General features: G+C 43.7%; 1 protein-coding gene across 1 annotated transcript in view; it reads left to right on the top strand.

Annotated features, from left to right (window-relative positions):
* RIPPLY3 (ripply transcriptional repressor 3) overlaps positions 1 to 19754 on the top strand; it is a 33303-nt gene extending 13549 nt beyond the window's left edge. Inside the window, exons 3-4 of the mRNA XM_078656872.1 lie at positions 10390 to 10457; positions 15989 to 19754. Coding sequence (XP_078512998.1) covers positions 10390 to 10457; positions 15989 to 16250 — 330 coding nt within the window. The 3' untranslated portion in view covers positions 16251 to 19754. The remainder of the gene's footprint in view (positions 1 to 10389; positions 10458 to 15988) is intronic.
* The last annotated feature ends 7242 nt before the right edge of the window (positions 19755 to 26996 follow it).

The following is a 26996-nucleotide window of genomic DNA, read 5'->3' as shown; positions in this document are numbered from 1 at the left end:
AGGATAACTAAAAAACAAATTAAAACGGATGAGTACTGATGATTACTAAAAATAAAAGGCATTGGAAAAAGTATTGGCCCAGCAGCCCTGGCACTGAGTTGCACTTCTTTTTAGGCAGAGTTGCACATTTAATCAAGCTAAATGCCCTCACCCACAGTGCAGGAGAACTAATGGCTGAAGTGGGCAGGCCCCATGCTGTATGCTGTGGTGGGTGGCAAATAATGTGAAGGACAATTGAACAGATACATTGATGAGAGTGGCTGACCCAAAGACTCTCTATATATGTTTTTATTCATTTATATTTTTATATAGCTAAGACTGACAAGAGAGCTAATGCTGCCTATAGGCCATTCTAAAAACTAAGTTCAGGATAAACAATTGCCAACTGGAGGTTGATTGTCAGAGATATTAGCTCCCTAGCCTAAAACACCAGACAATTAAGAACAGGAAAATCTACTCACTACTGGAGCTTTAGGTGTGAGATGTATGTGTGGGCATACGAAACTAGAGTAGGAGTAACTTACAGGGGTAACCACTTAGGTTAAGTTGTAGTGTTATCTCACGGGTCCTCAGTTTACTAGAGTAAAACTAATGTATTGGTCCTGGGAGTCAGAGAAAGTACAATGGTGCTCTTTCACTTGGGCCCACATCCCGGAAAGCACTCTGGCCTTTGGATGTAAGTTTTGTTACTGTTTTGCTAAAGTGGGAAATAATATGTTCTTCATGAACACTGTAATTGTAAGTTGAATTTATATAGCACTTATTACCCCTGATGAGGTGTTGAAGCACTTTGCAGCGAATAGTATGCTTCTCTTGAACTCAAGAATCTAGTTAAATAGTTAGTCTATTGGAAATATGTGCTTCCTTTTTTCCTTGTGTATTACTTGTGGTAAGTTTACGTTTGTACTCTCATGTTCTTGTGCGTTTAGTAGTGATTTGAGTTGCAATAGAATAATGGGGGTGGATTAGAAAAGGGAAGTTGTAAGTTATTATTGGGAGTAGTAGGCCTGTGCGCCTGTTAGTTGGGTGAATTGGCTAAAAACGATGGGGAAGTTTGAAAAGGATGTTTGGGAGTTTATAGTAGTACTCAGAAAAGTTAGGGGCGAGTCAGAGAGAGGAAAATGGGACAAAGGATGAAGGGAATATTTTTTGTTGTTGTTGTGGTAATATATATTGTTTTTTTTTTCAAATAGCTGAAATTAACATATACATGTATAGAGACATAATTACACATCTAAGGGGCTTATTTACAGTGAAGTGATGGAGTGCAGCGTTAGCCTCCCTGGCTTAACACTGCACTCCGCCACTTCAGAAATGCAGGGCTGCACCATATTTAAGAAAATATTGTGCAGCCCTGCATTTCCCCCTGCGCTGGCGCTAAACTTAGCAGCCTAACGCCAATGGTGGCACCCTTACATTATAGTGCAAGGGTATCTGCGTTGAGGGAAGGATTGTTTATGTGCAGGAAGGTCTCCCTTTACTTCAACAATCTTTAAATTACATTTTGTAACTTTTATGTGTGCTGCTTAGTGCAGCACACATAGAAGTTTCAAAATGTCTTTTCTTTTTTTTTATTGTTTATGTGCAGGAAGGGGCACCTTCGTGCACATAAACAATCAACGGCAATTTGCTGTTTCTATGTGTGCTGCACAATACAAGAACAAGGAGAAATAAAGCATTTCTCCTCGTTTCACTTGTTTAAGATCAGGTTTTCCCTTGTCATAATTTTGGCGCTGCCTCCTATATACGCCACCCTTGTAAATAGGGGGCAGCGTCAAAATGAATTTGTGTTGCGGTGGAACGCCCACCGCAACACCCATTGCCCCCCTTTTCATGCTAAATACAGCGTGAAAGGGTGCCTTATTATAAGTCAGCATTAAGCCACGTTAAGTGGCTTAATGATGCCTTGTAAATAAGGCAAAGCCCCTAGTGCCATCACAACGTCACTGAAAGTGACGTTGTGGTGGCAATGGGGGCTTGTAAATATGCCCCCTAAATGTGGAGCAATATGCTTGCAGATATATACATATATACACATATCACTTTGTACAGTTTTAGTAGAAGGCATAAATACCCCTATATATACACACCCATATGTACATAGAAGCAGCAATATTTAAATGATCTAATATACACTTGTATATTATGGTTCTTTTTTTATTTCTTTCCCTCCCCCGGTATTATTGTATCTGCTTATATCTGGGAGCGTGTTCCATGTAGAAGAACACATATTTAATGACAACCTTATCTTTATATCGTGACAAGCATATTGCCATGTCTATGTAAAAATATGCACTATATATATATGTGTATGTGTTTGTGTGTGTGTGTGTGTCTGTGTGTATATATATATATATTAGAAAGTGAGGTATGTAGTCATTTTTTTATTTCTGAACCTCTTGTAATACTCTAACGGGTACCTACAGTATAATCAGATTCCCATACTGTGACATATATGTGTTGCTACAGAAAGGCATAATGCCAGTCACATACACACCACCTATATGTTAAGATGTATGTATTATGTACTATGAAATACACATATATTTAATGCCAAATACATGTATTTATTGCTATATATAGAGTTCTTTTTTATTTTTCCTGTTTTTGCGGTAACTAAAATAAAATAAATATATAGATGTATACAGACATACCCACATATCTAGATCCAACTATGTGTATACTAATATATATATATAATATAAGCACTGTACTGGTTAATAGTGATGTACAAGGAATAAATCCCTATGTATCTGCATCTATTGCTTATGTGCATGAATGAAATAATACTTACATGTTCAGACATACTCATTTATGCTGTGCGTAGACAGACTGCATATAAATAAATAAAAATATATATTCAATATTTTTCGATATGAAAAATATATTGTTACAGCAGACAAGTCTCACTAAATGCCTACTGGTCATTGCATTTGCTTTAATGTTGCTCATTGTTGCCATGACCAAGGACTTTCTTTCTCCAAACCTATCTGGTACATTTGAGGATCAAGTTATACTACCATATTTGTATAGCATGGTATAGCACTGTTTTGCCTTTAGAATCGTCTCGCAGGATTCTGATTCTCCTACCTGCATGTCCTGATTGCGAAGATTGTGCCACAGACCAGAGTCTGTTTTATGATTGTTCGAGGAGGGCATCCACCTCACCGTTATCAAGACAAACACCTGTTGAAGAGCACTTTTGAGTAGCCACTGGGACTACTACTTATGCCTTCTGCAAACACTGCTCAGCGCATGGCGTTTCGGCACAAATTGAATTGCCACCCTCTGTCCTTGACCCGGATAGGGCCCAGGCTTCTTCAGCCGTGTATACATGTTTAAGACATGAAGGGTCATATGTAAGTAGCCCAATTGCGATCGCAAATGCAGAAATTCGCAGCATTTCAACGTTTGCGATCACAATTTGGGCAGTGTGCTATGTAGCACACAAAAACCCACATGCAAAATAAGGCATCGCAAAATTTGCGATGCCTTATTTTGCGAATGCATTTTAGGAATCCCAAATTGCGATTCTTAGGATGCAATGTAGGAAGCACCCAAGTTGTACGATTTTGGCTTAAGGAATCGCAAATTACCACCAACATCAAATTGGTGGTAATTTGCGATTTCTTTGAAAAATGCACTTTTTTTGCATTATTCAAAGTGTCATGTGGCGCACATACATGTCCTAAGCGCTTGTATGTGCGCCACATGTGCACACATGTTTATTTCAGGGGTGCAAAAGGGTGTCCTATTGACACCCTTGCAACCTTGAAATTGCATTATCAATTTGCGATTCTCTAATTGAGAATCGCAAATTGAGAATGTCTTCCCATTCATTCCTATGGGCCTTCTAGCCCATACGAATGAATGGGAAGGTATTCCTTATTTGCGAATCTCAATTTGCGATTCACAAATAAGGAATAGGTGTGATTCGCAAAATATTTTGCTAATCCTACCAACATTGCGTTTTGCAATTCTCTAATTGCGATTCCCTAAAAATCGCAATATGCGAATCGCAAAACACGTATTACCTACATATAGCCCATAGTGGTATGTTCAGGAGATGTATGTGGATAGAGACAATAACTTGCATAAGAGTGCGATGGAGGCCTCCTGGCTCGAGTTTGTTTAAAGCTTCATGAAAATATTCCTAGAAATTAACATGGTTATTGATGACGTAGGAGAACGAACTTTGCCTACCACTAGTATGTCTATTTCCAGGCCTGCTAGTAAGACACAAGAACGTGCATGTGTTATAATGACCTTGCGCCACCACATTTATGTATATGTTTATGTATGAAGCATTTTTAGAGCTCATGTCCGCCCAATCTGGGCTTCCAAGCTCTACCCTATTGCATCATTAACACGCGTCTAATTGGTTGCTGTGGACTTATAATGGTGGTGTGTCAGCCGTTTCAATTTAGAGTTTCACTGGATAAATAACAATGGTTTCCCCCTCACCCAGGGCACGAGTCGGGGTACCACGCGGGTGGACGGCATCCCCCCACTTATTTCCGAGGGTTTTTCAGGGTGGACGCCGTCCACCCTGCTAAATCAAAACCGCGTCCACCATTAAAAAAACGGGAGCGCGGCGCGCACAAAGTAAATAAAGCATTTCCGTAATTTGAACCGGGCACAGCTTGCCCCCACCTCCCTTCTTGACTCCGAGGCTGTATGAAAGCTCCGACCCCCAGCAGCAGCAGCACTGTAGAGGCGCAGCGGGATGGCAGCCCTCACACCTCCAGCCCTTGATGAGCTGTTAAGAGGTGCGTGAAGGTGACAGAGGGAGGTGCTGCAGGTTCAGGAGCAGGGCATCCATTCGCATGCAAACAGCCCTGAATGCGTCTTGTATCTGCTATTTAGAGGGGGGCTCACACATCCATTTCTACCCAGGGCCCCAAACATCCTAGACTCGGCCAGATTACACCCCTGATTACACCGAGGCAGCACCTGCTTCTCTTCACCGAGCTTAATTACTGTCCCTAATTTGTAAGCAAACCTCGGTTCTTCAAACATGCATAATGTAATACAATAAAGAAATGGCACAATCGCACCCACACTGATGAACAAAGTATGGAGGACAATCAGTTCAATCAGTTCTCTTAGAGTATCTTCTGTAAGTACTGTATATCACAGTGGGGGGTGGCATTTTGGACATAGAGCCTGTCTTCTCGTTGTCTTGTGCAGGAGGGAGCGAGAAGCCCAAGATGATACTAGAATACTGCATGCCCACCCTGGTGGATCACCTTCCCTCTCCTGTGATGACTCCTGCTCCTGTCCCCCCATGTTGTGGCTCCAGTCCACCCCCGCCTGTGATGGCTCTTGTCCCCCCCTGTGGTGGATCCTGTCTCCGCCCTGGGTGGCTTCTGTCCCAGTCCTGGAACGGCCCCTGCAGCGAGGGTGAAGTTCTTGATGGGCCTCTTCTCAAAAGGGCTCAGCTCAAAATTAATATGGAAAGGTGGGCGAGTAAGTAAGTGAAGGGATGTGTGAATGGCTGGATGAATTAGTGAAAGGGTGAATGGATGAATGAAAGATTGAATAAATGGATAATGAGAGAGGATAGATGGATTGATGAGTGAGGGGAAGGATGGAGAGAAAATGTAAATAGCTGGATGTATGGGTGGAAGGGTAGCTGGATGATTGATGAGGGGAAAGATGGATGAGGGGAAGGATGAGGGATGGAGGGGAAGGATGGATGAGAGGAAGGATAAATGGATGAGGGGAAGGATGGATGGATGGAGGGGAAGGATGGATGGATGAAGGGCAGGATAGATGGATGGGATGGGTGGATTGGTGAGGGGAAGGATGGATGAAAGGAAGGATGGATGAAGGGAAGGATGAAGGATGGATGGATGAGGGGCAGGATAAATGGATGGGATGGATGGATGGGTGAGGGGAAGGATGATGGATGAGGAGATGGATGGATGGATGGATGGAGGGGAAGGATGGATGGATGAGGGGCAGGATAAATGGATGGGATGGATGGATGGGTAAGGGGAAGGATGGATGGATGAAGGGCAGGATAAATGGATGGGATGGAAGGATGGGTGAGGGGAAAGGATGGATGGATGACAGGAAGGATGGATGAGGGGATGGATGGATGGATGACGGGAAAGGATGGATGATGAGGGGAAGGATGGATGGATGGGTGAGGGGAAGGATGGATGAAAGGAAGGATGGATGAGGGGAAGGATGGATGGATGACGGGAAAGGATGGATGATGAGGGGGAAGGATGGATGGATGGATGGATGGATGATGAGGGGAAGGATGGATATATGGATGGATGATGAGGGGAAGGATGGATGGATGGATGATGAGGGGATGGATGGATTGATGATGAGGGAATGGATGGATGATGAGGGGGTGGGTGAAAGGATGGATGGATGATGAGGGGAAGGATGGATGGATGATGAGGGGAAGGATGGATGGATGATGAGGGGAAGGATGGATGGATGGATGGATGATGAGGGGAAAGGATGGATGGGTGATGAGGGAAAAGGATGGATGGATGATGAGGGGAAGGATGGATGGATGATGAGGGGGAAGGACAGATGGATGGATGGATAGATGATGAGGGAAAAGGATGGATGGATGGATGATGAGGGGAAGGATGGATGATGAGGGAAAAGGATGGATGGATGATGAGGGAAAAGGATGGACGGATGATGAGGGGAAGGATGGATGGATGATGAGGGGATGGATGGATGGATGATGAGGGGAAGGACGGATGGATGGATGGATGGATGATGGGTGTGTGAAAGGATGGATGGATGGAGAGTGGGTGAAGGGATGGATGGATGGGTGGGTGAAAGGATGGATGGATGGAGAGTGGGTGAAGGGATGGATGGATGGATACGTGGGTGGGTGAAAGGATGGATGGATGGATGATGAGTGGGTGGGTGAAAGGATGGATGGATGGATGATGAGTGGGTGGGTGAAAGGATGGATGGATGAGTGGGTGGGTGGATGGTGGATGGGTGAAAGGATGGATCAGTGGATTGGATGGTGGGTGGGTGAAAGGATGGATGAGTGGGTGTGTGGATGGTGGGTGGATGATGGGGGGTAGGTGGATGTGTGAAATGATGGATGGATGGATTGATAAGTGCAAGGGTGAATGAATGGACATATGAGTGAAAGGGTGGGTGTAAGTATGGATGAGTGAGTGAAAGGGAGAGTAGATGGACAAAAGGATGAATAGATGTGTGAAGGAGTGAAATGATAGATGGATGAGTGATAGGGGCAATGGATGGATTCATGAGTGGATGAGTAGATGGATGGATGGGTGGGTGGATGGATGGATGGATGGAAGGAAGGAAGGCTAAGTGAAAGGGTCGATGGAGAGAGAAAGGGAGGATGGATGGATGACTAAAAGAGTGGATGGGTGGAAGGATTAGTAAGTGAAAGGATGGCTGGATTGGTGAAAGGGTAAATGGCTAAATGGATGAGTGAATGGATGGATGGGATGAAGAGTGGATGGATAAGTGTACAGATGGATAGGGTGAAAGGGTGGATGGATAATGGAGGATGAGTGAAAGGATGGATGAGGGGATGGATGAAGGGATGGATGAGTGAAATGATAGATGGAAGGATACATGATGGATAGGTTTGCAAATGGTTGAATACTTTTGGAAATGGCTGGGCTTACTTATATACTATTGCACAACCTCTGATGTGTCTGTAAAACGTACCTATTGTCCTAAAGTTTTGTCCTGAATTTTGACCTCCTGTCCTGAATTTGTGTCCTGAATTTTGACCCTTTGTCCTGAATTTTTACACTCACCGTCCTGAATTTGCACCAATGCCAGTTGGTCACCCTAATTCTTTGTGCGGTAGAACCAAGGCTCTTTAACACAGCAGCATGAGAGTGACGAGAGAGAAACCTGGCAGAGTGCTGCCAAAGAGCTCTCCCACTCAGAATATTTCATTATTCAAGTGATCGTGAACAATTAAGGGTAAACTGAGATGTGAAAAACTAAACACAATGCGATGCGGCTGCACGAGACTTGAGGAGTTAATTAAGTATTAGTACTAGCAAGTGTGCTGTAAGTTAAATGAAAACATTTTACATGCACTGTGTGCCTCGTGCGTGTAGAATCAGAGTCCCACTAGACCCGGCCCTGCCAATTAAGTGCCGGCGCTAAGCACTGGCACAAATTACGCCCTGCATTGAACAATTGACACCAGGCTACAAAATGTAAGTAGTATGATGGTGTACCCTTGTGTGTTCTTCCGTGTGTCGCTGTTTCCACATGGAATGTTTAATGATGACAGCAACGCCCCCTTCTAGTTTGTGTTGTTGGTCTGAATTGTATAATTTTGTGGAATGGGGAGGTGTAGGATGGTGCTGGATTGTTCATTTAAACATGACTCCATGATGACGTCTGACTTGGCATTACGTATGTCAGTATATTTTTAATTTAGGCTCAATCCTGTCAGTGTTTGGATAAATGCACTACTGGATAGGGGGGCACAAAGTTTTGCAAAGGTTCTGCCCGCTTTCTTCAAGGGGTCCCCACAAAATGACATCATGAGCTAGGCCCACCCCGATTTTATAGTAAGTAGTCTCTGTAAAGGGGGAAACAACCATTACAATGCATGAGTCATAATCGGCCCTTTTTTTAGGAACTATCACAAAAATAAACAGTATTAATACAAAGTAAAGCAATGTTTATATTTTGTTGCACTGAAGTAAATTAAGGCAAATAAGTCAAACTAAAATATACCAAAACTAAATACATTTCCTAAAATAAATAGAAATAAATAAATCTGCTAAAATAAATACAATGGCCAGTTAATATATCTAAAATTTAGGCATTGACCCAAGCTAATGCCCCGGCAGCTCCATTGTCTTCAGCCAAGATTCCCAATGTTAGACTAATGTTCTGATTTGTTACCTTTGCTGCAAATTGTAAAGCGTTCTGATATCCTTCGGGATCAAGTTCGCGCTATATAAAACTTTATAAATAAAATAAATAAATCTAGCCACAGCAAGAGAGAGGCAGCTGGGACAAAACTATTTAATACAGAGTCGCTAGTTTACAATAGGTGGGGAGATAACATATAACACTCATCAATAGAATAACGTGAATATGGAGCCCTACTGTGTGTAATAGTCATTGTCGAGTGTGGGAAGCAGCCTCTCTGGGAACCTGTAATGCATACTAAATCTTGCAGTCAAACTTTCCTGTAGCGTTTTGAAAATGTGTTCATGTCACCTTCGCCAAACTTCATCCACATTTGGGCTGCTAATTCCTCCATGCAGGGACCTTAAGTCACAGGCTTAAGTACCAAGCAGCTTCAATTGTTAAATCTTGCATTATATGCAAATGATAGATCTGCCTTACATGTGATGTCACTTCCTGCTGTGATGCCACTTCCTGTTGTGATGCCACTTCCTGTCGTGATGTCACTTCCTGTCGTGATGTCACTTCCTGTGACCACGCCTACCTTGGAGAGTCCCCCCACTTCTTTTTTTAGGACTTGTGCCCTGCCCTCACCCGAATGAATGCTTACATGGCGGCGGTGTCTGGAGTGTGTAAAGCACGCGGATTTATATTGCTTGACGTGAGAAGTTCCATGTACATATATAAACTCTTGAAACCAGCGTTGGGGCCTCAAAAGGTCACGACCACGAGCTGCCTGGGAACATTATGGTACTGTAAATATCACTCTTGGCTGTGCTGCTACTCTCTCGGGTTCAGCGCTTTAAATGGAATGAAAAAACGGGGCGGATTCTCAAAGGGGCGTGGCCGATGTAATTAAGGGTGTGGCTTAAAAACACCTAAACTGAAAATCTGTGCTTAACATAGTGTGCCGTCTGTCTGGTATTTTGCTGCTTCTGTCACTGCATCCAGATATGTAATGCAACAAGTGAGATTATACCTGCAACAAGCCAGGACTATTGGCTTTGTCAATGGTTGTTAGTTGCACAAAATAAATAAGCAACAACTCAGGCTTTGAAAAAAAAATATATAGAATATTGAAAATGCTTTAGTTCTGAAATGAGACTGTGAAAGAACTTTAACGAGTCTCTTTGAAGTTACATCAAAAGCAGTTAAGGGTGGAACTGCTGCAGATGCAAGAGTTATTTTTCTCTCCGAGGGTGACGGCGAAAATGGAGAGCCCGATAGGAACCCGTCTCGGCATCTGCTTTTTAGAGCTGCCGGTGCTCGGATCCGGCCCACATAAAGCCCTGCTCGTGTTCCATGAACATACACTGCCTTGCCTTGGCATACAGCTAAATTTGCAAATGTTTTTTGACACAGCTGATGAACTGCAGTTTTTTCCTAGGCCTCGAAGCTCCAGTAATTACTCGTATAATCGTGCACTGCTACTGAATATTCATAGGGGATTTCTAATGGCGTCTCTTGTTCTCGTCTCTACAGGCCGTTTCGGGTGGAGATCAAAGCAGCGCGAGATCAAAGGGGGCGCACGGCTTTCAGCATCCAGTCAGGTAAGGCCTTAATGTACCGAGCGCGTGCCCGGTCTCGCACAGCGCGAGACCCTCGGGGCACAACCCAAAATGCACCTCTCGTGAACTCAAGGGTGCCAGAACACAGGTAATCCACTTCACGAGGCCGCGAGGCAAGGACTCCCCGTCCTGGGAAATCAAAGGCACTTATCTCTAAAGCTGGGCACAGGCATTCCCTTTCCTTCTCTGCGAATTTCATTGAAACTTTAAAAAATCGAAACGTACTTATTTGTAAATGAGGGAATTTATTTGCCACATATTGCAAATAGCGAATCCTATTTTTTAATTTTTATTTGACCAAGTCACAGTTTTCCCACAAATTAACTTTTAGTTTTATATATTTATTTTAATGACAAATATATATATATTTTTCCATTTTTCTCGAGTGCAGTTTTGGGCCGAAATGTGGGTCTATCTGCAGTTTTTTTAAACCTTAATCTGCAGGATCACTTAGCACTTGCCCTCTGTCTATCGCCTCTGTCTTTCCAGATCACAACATTGCCAGGCCAGTGGTGGTCTGCTGATTGTAAACATATTTTCTGCAATCCCACATTGAACTCTTATTGTTATGGACTGCAACCTTTCTTCACTTTCATTTGTTTTCCTTTCTTTTGTATTTTTCTGTTTTTATTTTCCCAAGCTACTTTTATATTTTAATGATCAGCCAGTAAATGTTTTGTTAAGTTTTTGTTGATGCTTGTATGTGTATATGATTGGAATGTAAAGAAGAAAGCGGGCATTAACTTAGAAGCCGTGGCCCCGGCCATCGAAAGCTGCTCCTGTTGGAACCAGAGTGGGAAGGGAGATTTGGGGAAGAGGAGAGGTAATCTGGCTGTAAGTAAAGGGCTCCACGAGGGAGGGGAGGAGAGAAGAAACAGTCTGAAGCTGGGAACAAAGACATTTACGAGATGGAATCTGTTCTGCCCGAAGATAGTTATCCACATTTCCATAGTTGTTTCTTTAAGAGATTAGTCTGTTGTTGATCCTTGCTTTTTGGGGAAGAGGAGATGGTGGTTTGATGATTAAGGAAGTGGGCTTGGGGTCCTATCTCTTGTTTAAATGCTAGGTGCGGCAAGCACTTGGTGTGATCTACTGTCTGCAATGTAGTGATGTGTTCTGGTGGATGAATCTTTTGATTTTTTTTAAACCAGGAAACCACAGTACTAGTCCTGCTTCCTATGTGGGATTAAACTGTGTGATCCTGGGTAAAGGACTCTTTTCATTCTCCTGTGCCTCTTTTTTAGCTCTCGTGACCTATCAATGCGCGCAAGCGCATTGAGCGGAGCGAGAATTCATGTCGGCAAAATCCTCCTCAAACCACGGGCTTTCAGCCGCGGTTTTCTTTAAGTTCACGTGAATCACGTGATTAAACAAGCACGCGCATCGGCAGCATTTCTCCTGCACAAGGCTCGCAAAAGGCTCTCCTCCCTCCCCACATCAAAGGCATCAATCACCCTCCCACAGGCTTCCCCAGCGCTGCACCGCCCCCTGCTTCACGGCCAGGCCATCTGTTCCCTGCCAGACCTCTCACACCTCCGTCACAGCATGCCTGTCCGTCTTATTTTTTTTTTAGGTCTAGCCTTCTCTTCTCTCTGCTCTCCCCTCAGGCGCCGTGACATACTTCAAAGGCTTATCACTTCACACGACCGCAGGCCGTGCAACCAGAGCACTTCAGTTGGTGCGCAGCCCCCCTCCCAGCACTGCCTTGGCCGGCCGCAGGCCGGCCTTACATTCAGTTTCCCCGTGTTACCTAACTAGTCTGCTCAGTCATTTTTACTATGAAGGCTTTCATTGTCTGCGATGTCTCCTCAGTTCTTCTTTTTTTTATACATTCAGTTTCCCCGTGTTACCTAACTAGTCTGCTCAGTCATTCAAACGGAATGTGTTTCCGAGCCAACATAAGTGCTGTTTCCACACTCCGAACTCTTAGTCTTCAAATATACGCACAATTTATCTTCTACATCTTGATCTCTACATCTTAAAGCTTCTAGCGAGAATTCCCATTAGAAGTACATCTGTTATGACAGCATAAACAACACACTTCAGCCCGATGCAGTAACTATCGAGTGAAAACGTATTTGGCTCCTGACGACCATCTCAAGTGAATTATCAGCACAGACCACTGCTGTTCTTCAATCTCCTCGCTCAATCTCTCTCCCTCCCCAGCCAGCTTCCCCCAGGCCCCTGCTGCTTCACACCCTCTTTGCAGCTCGGCCCCCTCCCATGCCCGCCGTGTCGCATTTCTCCTCCCCCCTCCCCTTCTCTGCCTTCCCTCCGTCTTGTTCACATTGCAGCTTAATTCATATGGGAAACGAAAAATAAAGCGACCATTACCAAATAACATTAAGTCATGAGAACTGCATTAGCCCAACAATACAGTTTTTATTAAATACACCAATTGCCAAGAAGTGAACCATCGAACGAACCAGTGAAAGATTTCTCATCAGCCGGATCGGTTGCCACAGTAGGAATGTAAAAATATGAGGGCCAATGTTAACTGCTGCATGATGTAGTGTAGCCCTCATGTTCCACATAGCACTTGGCAAGCGCGGCGCTTCACGTGCTTGTAGTTACGGCTCATTTCATGGAAACAGAACCTAAGACCACAGGGCCTGAATTATTGATACAAAATTAAAGCTTCTAGCGAGAATTCTCATTAGAAGTACATCTGTTATGACAGCATAAACAACACACTTCAGCCCAATGCAGTAACTATCGAGTGAAAATGTATTTGGCTCCTGACGACCATCTCAAGTGAATTATCAGCACAGACCACTGCTGTTCTTCAATCTCCTCGCTCAATCTCTCTCCCTCCCCAGCCAGCTTCCCCCAGGCCCCTGCTGCTTCACACCCTCTTTGCAGCTCGGCCCCCTCCCATGCCCGCCGTGTCGCATTTCTCCTCCCCCCTCCCCTTCTCTGCCTTCCCTCCGTCTTGTTCACATTGCAGCTTAATTCATATGGGAAACGAAAAATAAAGCGACCATTACCAAATAACATTAAGTCATGAGAACTGCATTAGCCCAACAATACATTTTTTATTAAATACACCAATTGCCAAGAAGCGAATCATCGAACGAACCAGTGAAACATTTCTCATCAGCCGGATCGGTTGCCACAGTAGGAATGTAAAAATATGAGGGCCAATGTTAACTGCTGCATGATGTAGTGTAGCCCTCATGTTCCACATAGCACTTGGCAAGCGCGGCGCTTCACGTGCTTGTAGTTACGGCTCATTTCATGGAAACAGAACCTAAGACCACAGGGCCTGAATTATTGATACAAAATTAAAGCTTCTACTGAGAATTCCCATTAGAAGTACATCTGTTATGACAGCATAAACAACACACTTCAGCCCAATGCAGTAACTATCGAGTGAAAACGTATTTGGCTCCTGACGACCATCTCAAGTGAATTATCAGCACAGACCACTGCTGTTCTTCAATCTCCTCGCTCAATCTCTCTCTCTAAATCCATTCACCCTCTCTTATTTTCCCTCTCTCTACCTCCCTCTCTTCCGACTAGAAGCACCCCTGCGCCTGCTGCAATTATCATCGGGGAGCTGGGGGCGGGTAGCTAGAGACAAGGGGACCTTCTTCTGTTTGCACACAGTTCTTGTTGTTCCTTCTCACTTTTTTCTTCAAATAAGCGGTTTGTGGCCACCCCTTTCCTAACTCTTAATCTTTGACAGCCTTCCCTCCTTCCAAATATTTGTTTTAATTATAACTTCCTGCCAATACAGCGCAAGTGTTCGGAAATAGAAAACACTGTGAAATATGCAATGACACAGCCCAATAAGAGCTTGCAAAGAAAACTGCTGTTTCTGCCTATTCCAGCAGGAAAGGAGTTTATACAGCGAAGACGAGCGAGTAGGCAGGATTCCGCGGTGTACATTATCTGGCATAAAAGCGGCAGTCATGCGCGGGCGTCGGCGCGTGGTGAGGCAGCAGACAGGACAGTCCCCGGCCTTCCTTGAGCGCGAGGTGATGTGCAGGCGCTCGCGCAGCGCCTCAGCGAGCCACCAGCTGACTGACAAACTGGCTGACGGCGCGACAGTGCCGGGGAGGGGGCACCGCACACACTCCGAGGGACGGCGGACATCCGCTCTGCGCCGGCATTGGCAGTGCAATCTCGGTCACAAATTCCTGCAGACTCATGACAGTTCTATTACAGTACGGGGCCCGCAGCTCGAAAATATATTATAGCTCTGAAAGAGGAGGTTATAGTTTACTAGATGTAATAATATGAATATTTAAATATGCACTGTTCAATTCATTAAATTTTTTATGTTGATTTTGCTGGTATTGCGCATACTGAAGAATTAAATTGGTGCTCTGGAAGGGGCACAAAAATGGTATAAACTTCGAATGCAGTCACCGGAAATGTAGCCGGACTGAACAGTACAAGCTGATAGGAGAGGCCGGTAATGGCGACAAGTAAATAAGAGCTTGCATAACTGTCGAGTGGGTCTACAGAGTTACAAAGGTGAGGACCCCGTCCATGAGCTGCAATAGCTAAGAGGATTCATATGTAGTGCCCCTAAGACACTCCCTGAGCAAATCACACTAACAGAAGTGGCATGCATTAAGTATAATAATATAGACAAAATAGGACGGCCATAAAAGAGGTGAAACATGGGCCTGCAGAAGAAAGGGACGAGTATTTTCAGTAATACCAGTGGAACTGTTTCCCATATGAAATAAAAGACAATCATTTGCAATGCAATATGTCTCGCATTTAAGTGAGTTTGAGCTATGGTCATTGTAAATGGCAATGCCCTTATTTATGTTTTGGTTTTTAAAACAAAAATAAAAGGCATTGTTATTTGCAATTGTAATAGCTCCAACTTTCCTACTGCGAGACCTATTGGCAACGCCAGTGCTTGTTTTTTAATAAGGTGGGGTTGACAGCGCAGCTTCTTGAAAGCGTTTTGTTACCAATTTTTAAAATACACATTATGTCCAATTGGCTGCTTCGTGCATTATTCTGGCCCTAGAGAGTGCTCACAATGCATGAAGGACTATTTTACATCTCAGAAGTAGTCTGATCCACGCCACCCCAAATAAAGATCCATACGTGCTAACACTTTTTCCCATAGACACAAAAAGGGAGAAACCCTTTGCTACATCTGGCCCTGCATTCGTCATCTCCAAGAAGCATTGTATACTGGAAGCAATACATTTTTATGGTTTTGTTTTTTCACTGCAGCAAACAGTTTTTAATTTTTTAGAAGGGACTCAATTACAAACCAGACATATTGGCTTTATGTTTGACATTTTCCTTTGTGTCCCTGATTTAGAATAACTTTGATAAGGTAACCCACATTTTTGTGTGCCGTAGAAATTCTACATGGAAATTGCATTATTTATTCTGCAGTTGAGCTCCAAGGAGAATCAGGAAATGGGGCATTATTTTTGACCCTACACTAACAATGAATGTTGTGAATCAAACACAATATCTGAAATAAATTATTTTAAGGTGCCCCCTTTTAAAATGTTGATGTTTGTTTTTGGTAGGCTCTACATGCCCAAGTCGAAGTGCCAGGAGTACCTGCGGAACACGGGAGAGAAGGTGCTGTCGAGTTTTCCGGTACAAGCTACCATTCATTTCTACAACGATGACACTGACACTGAGGATGAGGAGGACTACGAGGCCGAAGAGCAGTTTTATAGCTACTACAGAGACTTGAACAACCGCATGGGTCAGCATGCACAGGACACCACGGAACAAGAAGCAGCACACACAGACAACCAGAAACGGTTTCAAGAAGAAGGCTAATAACCCATTCTACTGTCTTCTCAATTGCATTGGCCCAGAATTGACGACTCCGTTGAATTGGCCAGGAATAGAGTTCTCAGGACATCTCAGGGGCAGAAGCTTCCAGTGCCTAAAAACGAGTTCCAATGACTTAAAAAACACCATCACCTCTAATGTGAAAACAGAACACGCACACAAGTGCTCACATTGTTGGTTTTCAGACGTATTTTGTATTCAAGTTTCCAAACCATTAGGAGCTTAAGCCAATCACTTAAATGGGCCTTCCTGGTGAAAAGGACCGATAACCACGAACTGTGCCTTCCTGCTTCCCCTCATCGAACAAATGGACCAGATATTGCGGATTTGTTACTGTTGGATATGTGAACGGAAGGCAGGTCCCCCAAAAATGACAATGTTGGATGTAGATATGGAGCCCATAACTCTTTTTTTGATTATTTATTTTAAATTAATACAGTAAAATTTTAAACTGAGAGAATCAAACGTTTTGAGAATCTTGGAAAAATGCTCAGTATTGCAATACAAGAAGGAAAAAAGAAGACCTGTGGCCTAGTGGCAGAATTGTTGTATGTGGTTCATGCGACCTGAGTTGTAATACCAGCTTTGCTGCATAACCAAACTGTTCGATCCTGAATAAATCACGCTTTCTTTTGACCTCCATATGCTTATCCACCAAATATCGGTATGCACCAAAGCAGGCTAACCACATTATGAAATGCTGAATGTAAGAACTGGACATTTACCAAAAAGAAGCCTTGACACAGTAACAGAGCTTTTTGGCCATGTATCCCTCATTGAGGGTAAAAATTGGACTACCTCAGAGACAATTTTGGCTTGCGGTGCACTAAGCTAAGATCAGTTGATGTGCTACTGGATGAATTGTACTGCGAAGGTTAGAGTTTGTAACTGTCTTTGATAATGGGGAATAGCATTAAAGTATGTAATTACCCGTATTTCACGGAGTGAACTAATATAGTTGTTGATGCAGATGCATAGAGCAAGATTCAGCTCATTTGGGTCAGCAGTTCCGATGTTATGTTTCTATAATCAATTTACTTTTGTGTTTCCGCACTTTTGAAAAGTTTCACGAGTAAGTCCGGGTGTTCTTCAGTCTTTATCCTGCCTTTCACAGGGGTTGATCCATATCAGTGTCTCTTGTTTCAGGTCTTTTGTTCCACACAAAATGCCCTAATCACCCCTAGTATTCTAGCTTTTCTTCTCCACTCCACTCTGTATTTTTTCACTTCTTTTAACTCTACCGCTGCTGCCCTCGCTTCCCCACTCCGTTCTCACTCCTGTGCTATCAGGGTTTTCCTGCGTGGACTGGCGGTCAGATTATGAACAGATCCCAGGATACAAACTAACCGAAGATTACCAAGCTGTGTAACTTCTGATTACCGCATGGGATAGTTCATTTGCCTATTTTGACCTTTTTTAAGGAACACCTCTACTCTTCCACTGGATAACTCTTCCACTGGATAACTGAAATACAGTAAGCTTGGGTGCAGAGAATGTTCCCTGTTTGGTATCCTTGCTATCTCCCCCTATTTTTAGGCATTCTGAAGTATCAGCAAGCTGTGACTGGTGGCTAGAAAAATAAATACATAAATAAATAAAATAAGCATGCCACTCTGAGGGCAGCAGTTCAAAATCATTTGATAAAGCCTGAATATTTTTTCAGATTTTTTGAAAGCATTGCAGGAGGCAAATTCTACTTCGCCCGGGGATGTATGATAATCTTTACATCATTCCTGGCCACCCCGATATCAGTTGACCCTCGATTAGAGGAAGTGGTTCAAAAGTCTCATGGATGCCTGCTGCTTTATCTGGCCCAACACCTACCTTATACTACTAGCCTCCTCATTATGCAAGGGAGTGGCATTAATACCATCAGCGGAGTATTGGAAACCCGATAAAGTCCCTAGCCCAACACATAACCTTTATCAAGAGTCTCTTCCTTATACAAGAGAGTGGACATTAGTACCATTAGCTGAGTATTGGAAACAACCTTTTTCTGTTGCCAAAACTTTATAGACGGTAAAAGGCATGATTTTCCTGCTGGTAGTATTAATGTCCAATTGTAGTTTAGAACCACTTTTTCCTCTTTCTGTATCATGGCCCAATTTATGTCAGTTTTGCAATAAGCAGTGCAAACCAGGACTGAAGTTAGAGACAGCTGCGATTAGAACCCTTGTGTGTTGTTGCACACCAGCTGAAATGCATAACTGACCCTGAATGAATGAATGAATGAATATTAGTCTTATAGAGTGCGAACTTTGCCCAAGGGCATCAAGGCACTACAGATAGAGCGGGAGGAAGCACAGAAAAGGGCCTAGCAATTAAGATTGAAGATCCATGTTTTTAAGGCCTTGTGAAACAAAAGGTGAAAAGTGTCCACATGAAATCGTTAACAACGGTGCTTTTGGGCAACCTCTTTCGCCTAGCCACCCACTAACTCTTTGTAAAAAGGGTTTAGGGATTTTCTGGAGCATGTTAATACCATCATTTTGTGCTGGATATCTTGGCTCAGAGAAGGACTGGCTTTAATGCTGATAGAGAGTTCCCAGCAGGGCCTGCGTCTAAACGCTGATGGAGATGAGGCAGAGTCAGTGCACGTGGGACAATTTACGCAAACCCTTCCCCTCTATTTCAGGGTCAAAAGCCTGCTGGTTGAGCATCCCGTCGCCGACCCTATCCCTTTCCAAGCATATCATATAAAACGGGATAATTATTTTTATTTCTGGCGTTTTTCTTCTCTACAGATGTATTTTTTAAAGAAAATAAACATTTCAAGTCCTTGCTCACTTCCATCGGTCACCCTTTATCTTTTTCTGGTCATTTCAGGCAATTATTTTGTGTGACTTAAGTGATGTCAGACAGGGAACTTGCAGCTCTCATGAGAGGAGAACTTGGAGGACAACTATGCCTCTGCAATAAAATGTTTGTTTTAGTAAATAACGGAATTTTCGAGAAAAGCAATCAAATTAGATCCCTTTACCTTGGAATATTGGGTGGCAGTGTATCATACATGTGCCGAGAACAACAAAGATACTAAAGAACATGAAAATATCAGATTATCCCACGCATCAATTTCTAATAATCTTTCTCCATAAAATCAATCACTTGCAAATCAATAAAAACGCACAGCTTTAAATCTATTCTCTAGTTCCACCCTAAGTAATATCTGGGTGGTTTAGAGCAGACTGATAAATTCGGGATCAAAACCACTACAAACACCTCACAACAAATGTCAATGTGCACCATGTGCTTTCATTGAGAGTAAAAGATGCAAATGATTATGATTTTAGTGCATTCTGATGGCAGCAGATTTCATTATAACCAAACCGGCAACAGTTTAGTTCATAATTCACCTTTTCCTTATGTTCAAATCCAGAAAAGAAATGATTGTTAACAACATATATCAAGTACTTTTGTACTGAATTATTTTTTTAATACACTGTATATTTGTACATATTTGTAAATAAATACGTATGGCAGATGTTCAAACAGTGTGATTTTAATTGGTGAGATTATATACGTTTTGGAGGTCCATTTGAGATTCATAGTAGGTATGTGATTCATTAATATAACCAGGACTTTACCAGAATTGCATGCACATGAGATGAGGTGTGTTCATAGCTTCTAAGAAGTACATCTGCTACAATTTCTTTTCTCCTCTCTCTTCCTTAATACAGACTCTCCTCCATATGGGCTTATGGGGTTGGGCGGGGGACTGTACAACGTCTTGCCTTCTCTCCAATGCACATTAAATTATATTGTAATGTCCTACGTCATTGTAAGATAAGATACTGGGAAGAGAGTAGAGTGAAATAGGGTTTACTTTAGGCATGACAACAAACAAATCATCATAGCTACCCCAAAAACGCCTTTGTGTTGAATCTACATGTCAATCTTTGTATTTACAGATTCCAACTCTTCCTGTGAAGTTGCACTCAATCTCGTGGCTCCTTTCATTCCAGAATGCTGTCAAAACACCCAATTTAGCAAGAATCACCCTAATTAACTACACATTGTAATTATGTCCTTACTTAATTAGACACTGTCAACATGTATACGTGCGTAATGTAAGTATTGGGTCCTCTTCCCGTGTGAGCCGCGCCCCCTCCCAGTGACGCGCCCCTTCCATCAAACAGGAACTGAAGCAACGCTACTAACGCGCATCGCGGGACATGCGCGGGTCGCAGCCCGGGCCCGTTGTTGCCCGTTAGTGACCGGTAGAGTCCGGTCCGGGCCACCCCCCTTGGTCCTCACAGCTAAATCTCTCTTCATCCCAGAGCCCACAGGTTTGCTCCACATGTCAATCATGCCTATCAAAACCAGAAGCAACACTAAAAACAAATCCAAAACCGCCCTGGCTGTAGCCCAACTAACTGGGCCGATAGACCAATTTATCTCACGGACCACCGAGGTAATAGATCACAGCATCTCCCTTCTTGAACGAAGAGTGTCACTAGACCTTATGAACGCAAAACGCTCGTCCTTGGGCCTTTTAGCAACTGCAGCCTCCCCTATCCAGCAATCACTACCTATCCAACAATCACTACCTATCCCTTCCCTTCCCGTGAGTGTGACCAATCCTGACATCAACACAGTCCCTTGCACTGTTGATTTATCTGTAACTCAGTTTGAGTCTGAACCTCCATCACCAGACGACCTAGAGGCAACTCCCGACCTATTAGCCTGTCAAACACTCGAAGGGGCTGATACTAATATAGATATTTATCTTCGTGGAGTAAGGGAAGGAGCCATTTCTAAAAAAGGTAGCACGAACCCCCTTGACAACGCTGCAGACTTGATCATCATCCCCACAGGCCATGAGAGGGACCCCGGGAGGGAGCAATTTAACCAGTCAACACAACTCACACAACAAACAACGACAACTCCAATAGAAATCAACCTCTCACTCCCTACTACCCTCACTGAGGATATAGATAACCCCTGCAAAATCTGTAAAACCACATCTCATATACTAACCTCAATTAAAGATCTTCTATCCCAGCAGCTAAAGCCCATACAATTAAGCATACGGAATCTGGAAGCCCAATTGGCAATTTTATCTTCCGCACACCCATACAAACCCACATTCTGTTAGGCAAGGGTCGAGAAACGTTACACAGCCCTCAAAAACACCTCTCCTTTCACAACCACCTGTAGTAATAAAACAACCAATCCCGATCATTCCACCCTCTCACAATCCTAAACAAAATGTCCCAACTCAAAATCTACAAAACGCAACGCTTAGGGCACAAAAGGCCAAAATAGCCACGGAGCTGCCTCAACATACGCCCAGTACAGGCTTGATAAAATCAGGAATAACAGGGATCACACCAGGGAACGCAACAGCAAGCCAAATTACAACCAAACCGACGTCCATACCTCCCAAAACAACGGTCCTACCTCACCTGCTACCTAAAAAGACCCCAAAAAAGGCACCAGGAGTCAGGCGTCCAGTTAATCTGCCGCCAGAGGCTACCCCATACACAATCATTCTCACTGGTGTACCTGAACTAGCGGAAGGTATGTCAGAAACTGCCTGGTCACTCAAAAATAAGTATATCGGATTCAACAAGAGAGGTACTGAACTGTTCCTACAAGGAGGGGGAGGTTAAGTAAAAACTGGCGTGACCGGAGGTGTAAATAGTACACCTTGGGGCATCCATTTTGTTGGATGTATTTGCCTCACACACCCCGAAGGATGTCATGCTTCATCATCGGCGGTTGCTCCTCGTCGGGGGGGCGGTGCAATCCCCGACGGGCACACCTCAAAGAGGGGCACTTTGGCGGAGATCTTTTGTATCCAACTGCCCTATGGTGAAGTGCGGGTGTGTGGGCGAGAGAGCAGGTGAGCCTGGTGTGATAGTTAAAATGCAGCAAGGGGTGCCGGAAAATATTTTATTCTGGTGGTCCCCCTACTACAATTAAAATCGTGAAAACAAGCTCGCTTGGTGTCACCTCGTTAGGTAGAGTGACCCTTGTCGAGCTAAGAAGAACAAATGGTCAACATGTTTCTCGCAATTGGGTAAATCTCCTGCGATTCATCAGGACCTTAAAGAAGTGAAAAATTATAATAAAGGAACTCAATAACATGCCAGTGTCATGTATGTGGTGTGGGTATTTTTTACCTCTGTGGAAACTCCTATGCCTGGATCATGAGAAAGAAAGGAGATAAGCATTAATAGTACTTTTCTCATTAACAGCAGGGAGGGTCAGCGCCAGAATGTGAACATAGTATGGCATGCTTGGGGCGGTGTTGGGAATTAAACACAACCTGTACATGCCAAGTGGTTTCTGCGTGCAGTGTGGGGTGCACACACACTAAGACTATGTCGGTGGGTAGGTACAGAATTTAAAAACAATTATTTAAAACAGCAGACAACTCAAACACCGCCCCCGACGAGGAGCAACCGCCGATGATGAAGCATGACATCCTTCGGGGTGTGTGAGGCAAATACATCCAACAAAATGGATGCCCCAAGGTGTACTATTTACACCTCCGGTCACGCCAGTTTTTACTTAACCTCCCCCTCCTTGTAGGAACAGTTCAGTACCTCTCTTGTTGAATCCGATATACTAATTACGGGCACATGCTGTAACTGGACCTTCCACCCTCAAAAGTGGTAACTAGTGTCCGTTGATCAATTGATCACTCTCCCTCCTTTTTGATTAACACTCAAAAATAAGGTCATGCAGTGGCTAAGTATTAATAGGCCACTAGAACCCCATCATTCCGGAGGGATCTCTTCAGTTCGTAGAGTAGTATGGGTAGGTGAAGCACCTAAGTCGATTCGTGGAGACAGTATTATAGTAACATGCAGAGATCCCTCTACCGTGGAGCACATCTGCTCATGGCCCTCACTAGAGAAAAAAGGTGGAATAGATGCCCAACACCTTTCTTTCTTCTATTCGCCAATGAACTTACATCAATATGTCCCATCCTGGAACTGGCACCATCCTCAAGAAGACCACTGGAAACAGGTGGGTTATACCTATGACCATGGAACGAAAAGTAGATCTAGAGACTGGCAAAGGCAGCCCTGGCAAAGCAGACAAGTGGTTCCTAAAACTTGACTGAGGGCAGGGCGCGCCTTAGCGTGTGCGCACCACCCAGGTCAAAAACCACTGGTCCTGAAGAAAACCTTACAATTGCCTTCAAGGTTGAAACATGTAGACCATATTTTTTCTCTTTTCTAACAATTCACATAGCACACTTCGCTATTTTTAAACACACTACACGTCTGAGACACCGCAGCCTACTTAATTAGGCATAGGTGCCACAATTGTTTTCATGGGGGACCAAGCACTCAAGAATAAAGTCTTGTAGTGAGTAGTTTTGGCTCCTTTTTAACTCACACATCACCTTGTAATTATTGCACATATAAAAGAAAAAAGTAACCCGCGCCACTGCAGTCAGGTGTCGCAGCACACCCTGTTGGCACTCGGCCTTCGGGGTGGGACCCCGATGATGAAGCATGTCGCCAACAAGGTTGGTGAGTGTGGGGTCTTTTAAAAGGACATGCCTTGTCCTACGTAAAGTTGGGGCACGCTGTGCTTCTCAGAGCTATAAGCTCTGTTAACAGAGTTCTCTCTGTGAGTCCAATAGGGGGTACTCCTCCATTTGTTGTTGTAAATTATATAGGGGACCAGGAGTTCCCACCTCACATAGTTGTGGAAACACCCTCACTCTCTCTTTTGATTTATAAAAACGAATATGAATGACCACAGACCATTCCTACCATGGAAATGAGTATGCTTTTCTGATCCACTCGTTGAAGTAGAAACTTTATGACTCGTACTTGCCTCCCTAAAGCGGAGAAAAACAATCTCGCTTTCAGAGCCCTGTGGATTGTTCTCAGCAAATGTAAACAGTATCCAGCCAGGCCTTCCAGAGTTGTCTGCAGGGAAGAGAGTATCCGGTATAAAACAACCTAGTCCTGCTGTGACAATGATCACATATTAAGAGGTAAATCTAGGAAGGATTTCTACAATAATCCTGGTCGACAGTGATGCACCAGGAGAGGTCCTGCTGGAACACTCCATTACTTTCAGCACCCTGAACTATGGGTTATGATTCAGACACTTGCAGGGACAGGAATATTTCCCAACAATTGCTACTCACTTGATTTACCTGATAAACCCACCCCTCTCCAAGTGATCAGTCCCAAGACAGCTGAAGCATGCAGCTATCACCTAAAAATCTACAGCTATTGAGATATGGTCTATATAGTGGTAATAAATGTGGAAACTGGTCATAAGTGACTGACAATACCATTATCCTCACTGTTGGAAATGTGGCCTTTCTGCAGGATAACCCTGCTTTATTTTTGCCTTTTTATCACTGAACCCTAGTTTTTGCTAGCTGTTAACCAGTGGTAAAGTAATGTGCTCCTCTTTTCAATATAGTATGATTGGTATACTCCTGGTTGGTTTAGTTCATTTGCCTGTAAGTCCCTATGTATATGGTACCCATGGCCTGTAAATTAAATGCTACCAGTGCACTGCAGTAGCACTGTAATGCATGTCTCCAGGTTTAGAATTGTAGCCTGGCTGTGCACTTTTAAACTGCAAATGTGACCCGTCGCTTTACTTTTAAATGTTAATGTCACCCCTAAGTAGACTTTATCACCCATACGGCAGAGTCCATGGGGCTTAAAAGTAGGACATGTAAAAGTTTAGTTTCCCACACGTCCTTGCAGTGAAAAAGCCTAAAAGCTATTTTCACTGTGGCAAGGCTGGCTGCTTCCATGTGAAAGCACTGGATGACATTATTACAACTTATAATGATAGTTTTGGTTTGGTAGTAGCTAGAAAAATATTTAAAGGACTCTTTTTCATAGCTAAACACATTCCAATTGGTAAAGTCCAATTTTCTCTCACAATTAAAGAAAATGTACCTGCTCCCTGCCCCAAACTTCTCAGGCCTTTCTGTGAATTCCAACTGTCACCTAGATCATGAGGGCTCCCCCATTGGGAGTTGTGAACTGCTCCCAGGACAGGAGCAATGGGCCTTGGGTGTGAAGAGGTGTTGCCCTCCCCATGACAGGATGGCCTGAGTGTAGTGCCTAGCTCTTTGGTGCACTTCAAAGAGGCCTCTCCCGTCACACGAAATGTTATCTAACACTCATACCTGCACCCTTTTTTTGCCCCTCAAGCAGACCAGCTCCCCTCACAGTGGGCATCTTGTTGACATCCTAGTGGAGGGAACTGCTGGTGTCAAGACCTGCTTGACAGGCCTCTTACGGTGTTACATATAACATTTGGGGCACATTTCAAATGAGTGAAACAGATAGCCAAAACACTTTGAGCCTGATTTCGATCTCGGCGAATGGGATACTCTGTCACAACATTCATGGATATCTATTCCACCGGAAATGTAAATCCCATTTTATCCTATGGGATTTACATTTCGACAGACGGAATATCCATCACCATTGTGATGGAGTAACCTGTCTGCCCAGATCTAAATCAGGCCCTTTGTGTGTATCCACTGTCTGCTTGCTGAGTACCCAGCTTTTGTTCTACCAGACATTTGTCTCTGAGTTTGTGGGGAGTACAAGGTCGGCCTAAAACTGGATTTTAGTGTTTAATGTTGGAGGACACAAGGCTTACCAAAATACACCCCCACAAGCCCTTGGAGTCCAATTTTAGTGTTGTCAAAGACTTGAGCCATCTTGAAAAGGGCCAAAGTGGGTAGGCTTAGCCCCGAGAACCTTTATCCCATTGGTTAGGGTGTCCTCAGGGGTCATTCCCACCCATTAACTTGTGCCAGGTGTAAATATGGTTGTCCAGGCACCCACTTCAGAACACTTAATGATCCTGTGGAAGAACATAAGAGGACTGAACCTGCTGTCTGAGACCTGTGAAAAGCCTGAAAGCCTGTACCTGTTTTCTCTGTTGTACCCAGGTCAAAGAAGTGGACTCCAAGGATCATAAGTCTGACCTGTTAAATCTACAGGGACACAACAAGCTAGAAGAGCCCTTTCCTTCAACTGCTGAGTTGACCAGTGACAGTTGGTCTCTGTCAGCCGCTCTGTGAGTCACTAATTACCTCCCCTGAAGGCTTGGGGGGCTTTAGAAGTCTACTCCTGTGGTGAATTGGGACTTAAAAGACAAAAGGCAGAATTTAAAATCTTTGACCAGGATGAACATGACTAATGTGGTTGGTTGTAAGTACTTTATTCGATAAAAGTATCATAAAAGCATGTATAGTCCAAATTCATCATTTTAAAAGGCAATACCATTTTAAAAGACAGTACCTTTGCTCCATAGAACGAATATGTGTACACATCTAAAATTGTAATAAAAAATATGCAATAAAATCTATAAAAATACATCAGTATATAGGCAATAAAAACAACAGGGCATATGGAATAAGCCTATCTTTTATTATCCCTCAGAAGCTTGGTTCGAGTCAGCCAAGCGCAGCCCAGGTACTTGGCATCACAAACCTCGCCTAGGTCCTGTTCTACCTCAACCATTGGATGTCATTGGCACTTTTTTACTTAAAACTATAAACATTTAGTCCTTGGCTTGAAGCGTCAAGAAAGACGGTCGCACTGTAAGAGTGCTCCGGACACCTCCGTCATCCATTCCGAGATCCACTGCCATCAGTGACTTACTTTTCGACTGGCACAATGACAGCTCCTTCCCAGGATGCAGCGCCATTGCCCAGAGGGGGCTTCAGAGCCTGGGACGTCTTACCAGAGCCGTTTCTTCCACCCAGGGTCTGCA

Source organism: Lissotriton helveticus, chromosome 8 (assembly GCF_964261635.1).
Source record: "Lissotriton helveticus chromosome 8, aLisHel1.1, whole genome shotgun sequence".
Taxonomy (NCBI): domain Eukaryota; kingdom Metazoa; phylum Chordata; class Amphibia; order Caudata; family Salamandridae; genus Lissotriton; species Lissotriton helveticus.
Note: the sequence above shows the minus strand (reverse complement) of the source record. Positions and strands in the feature narration are given on the sequence as shown.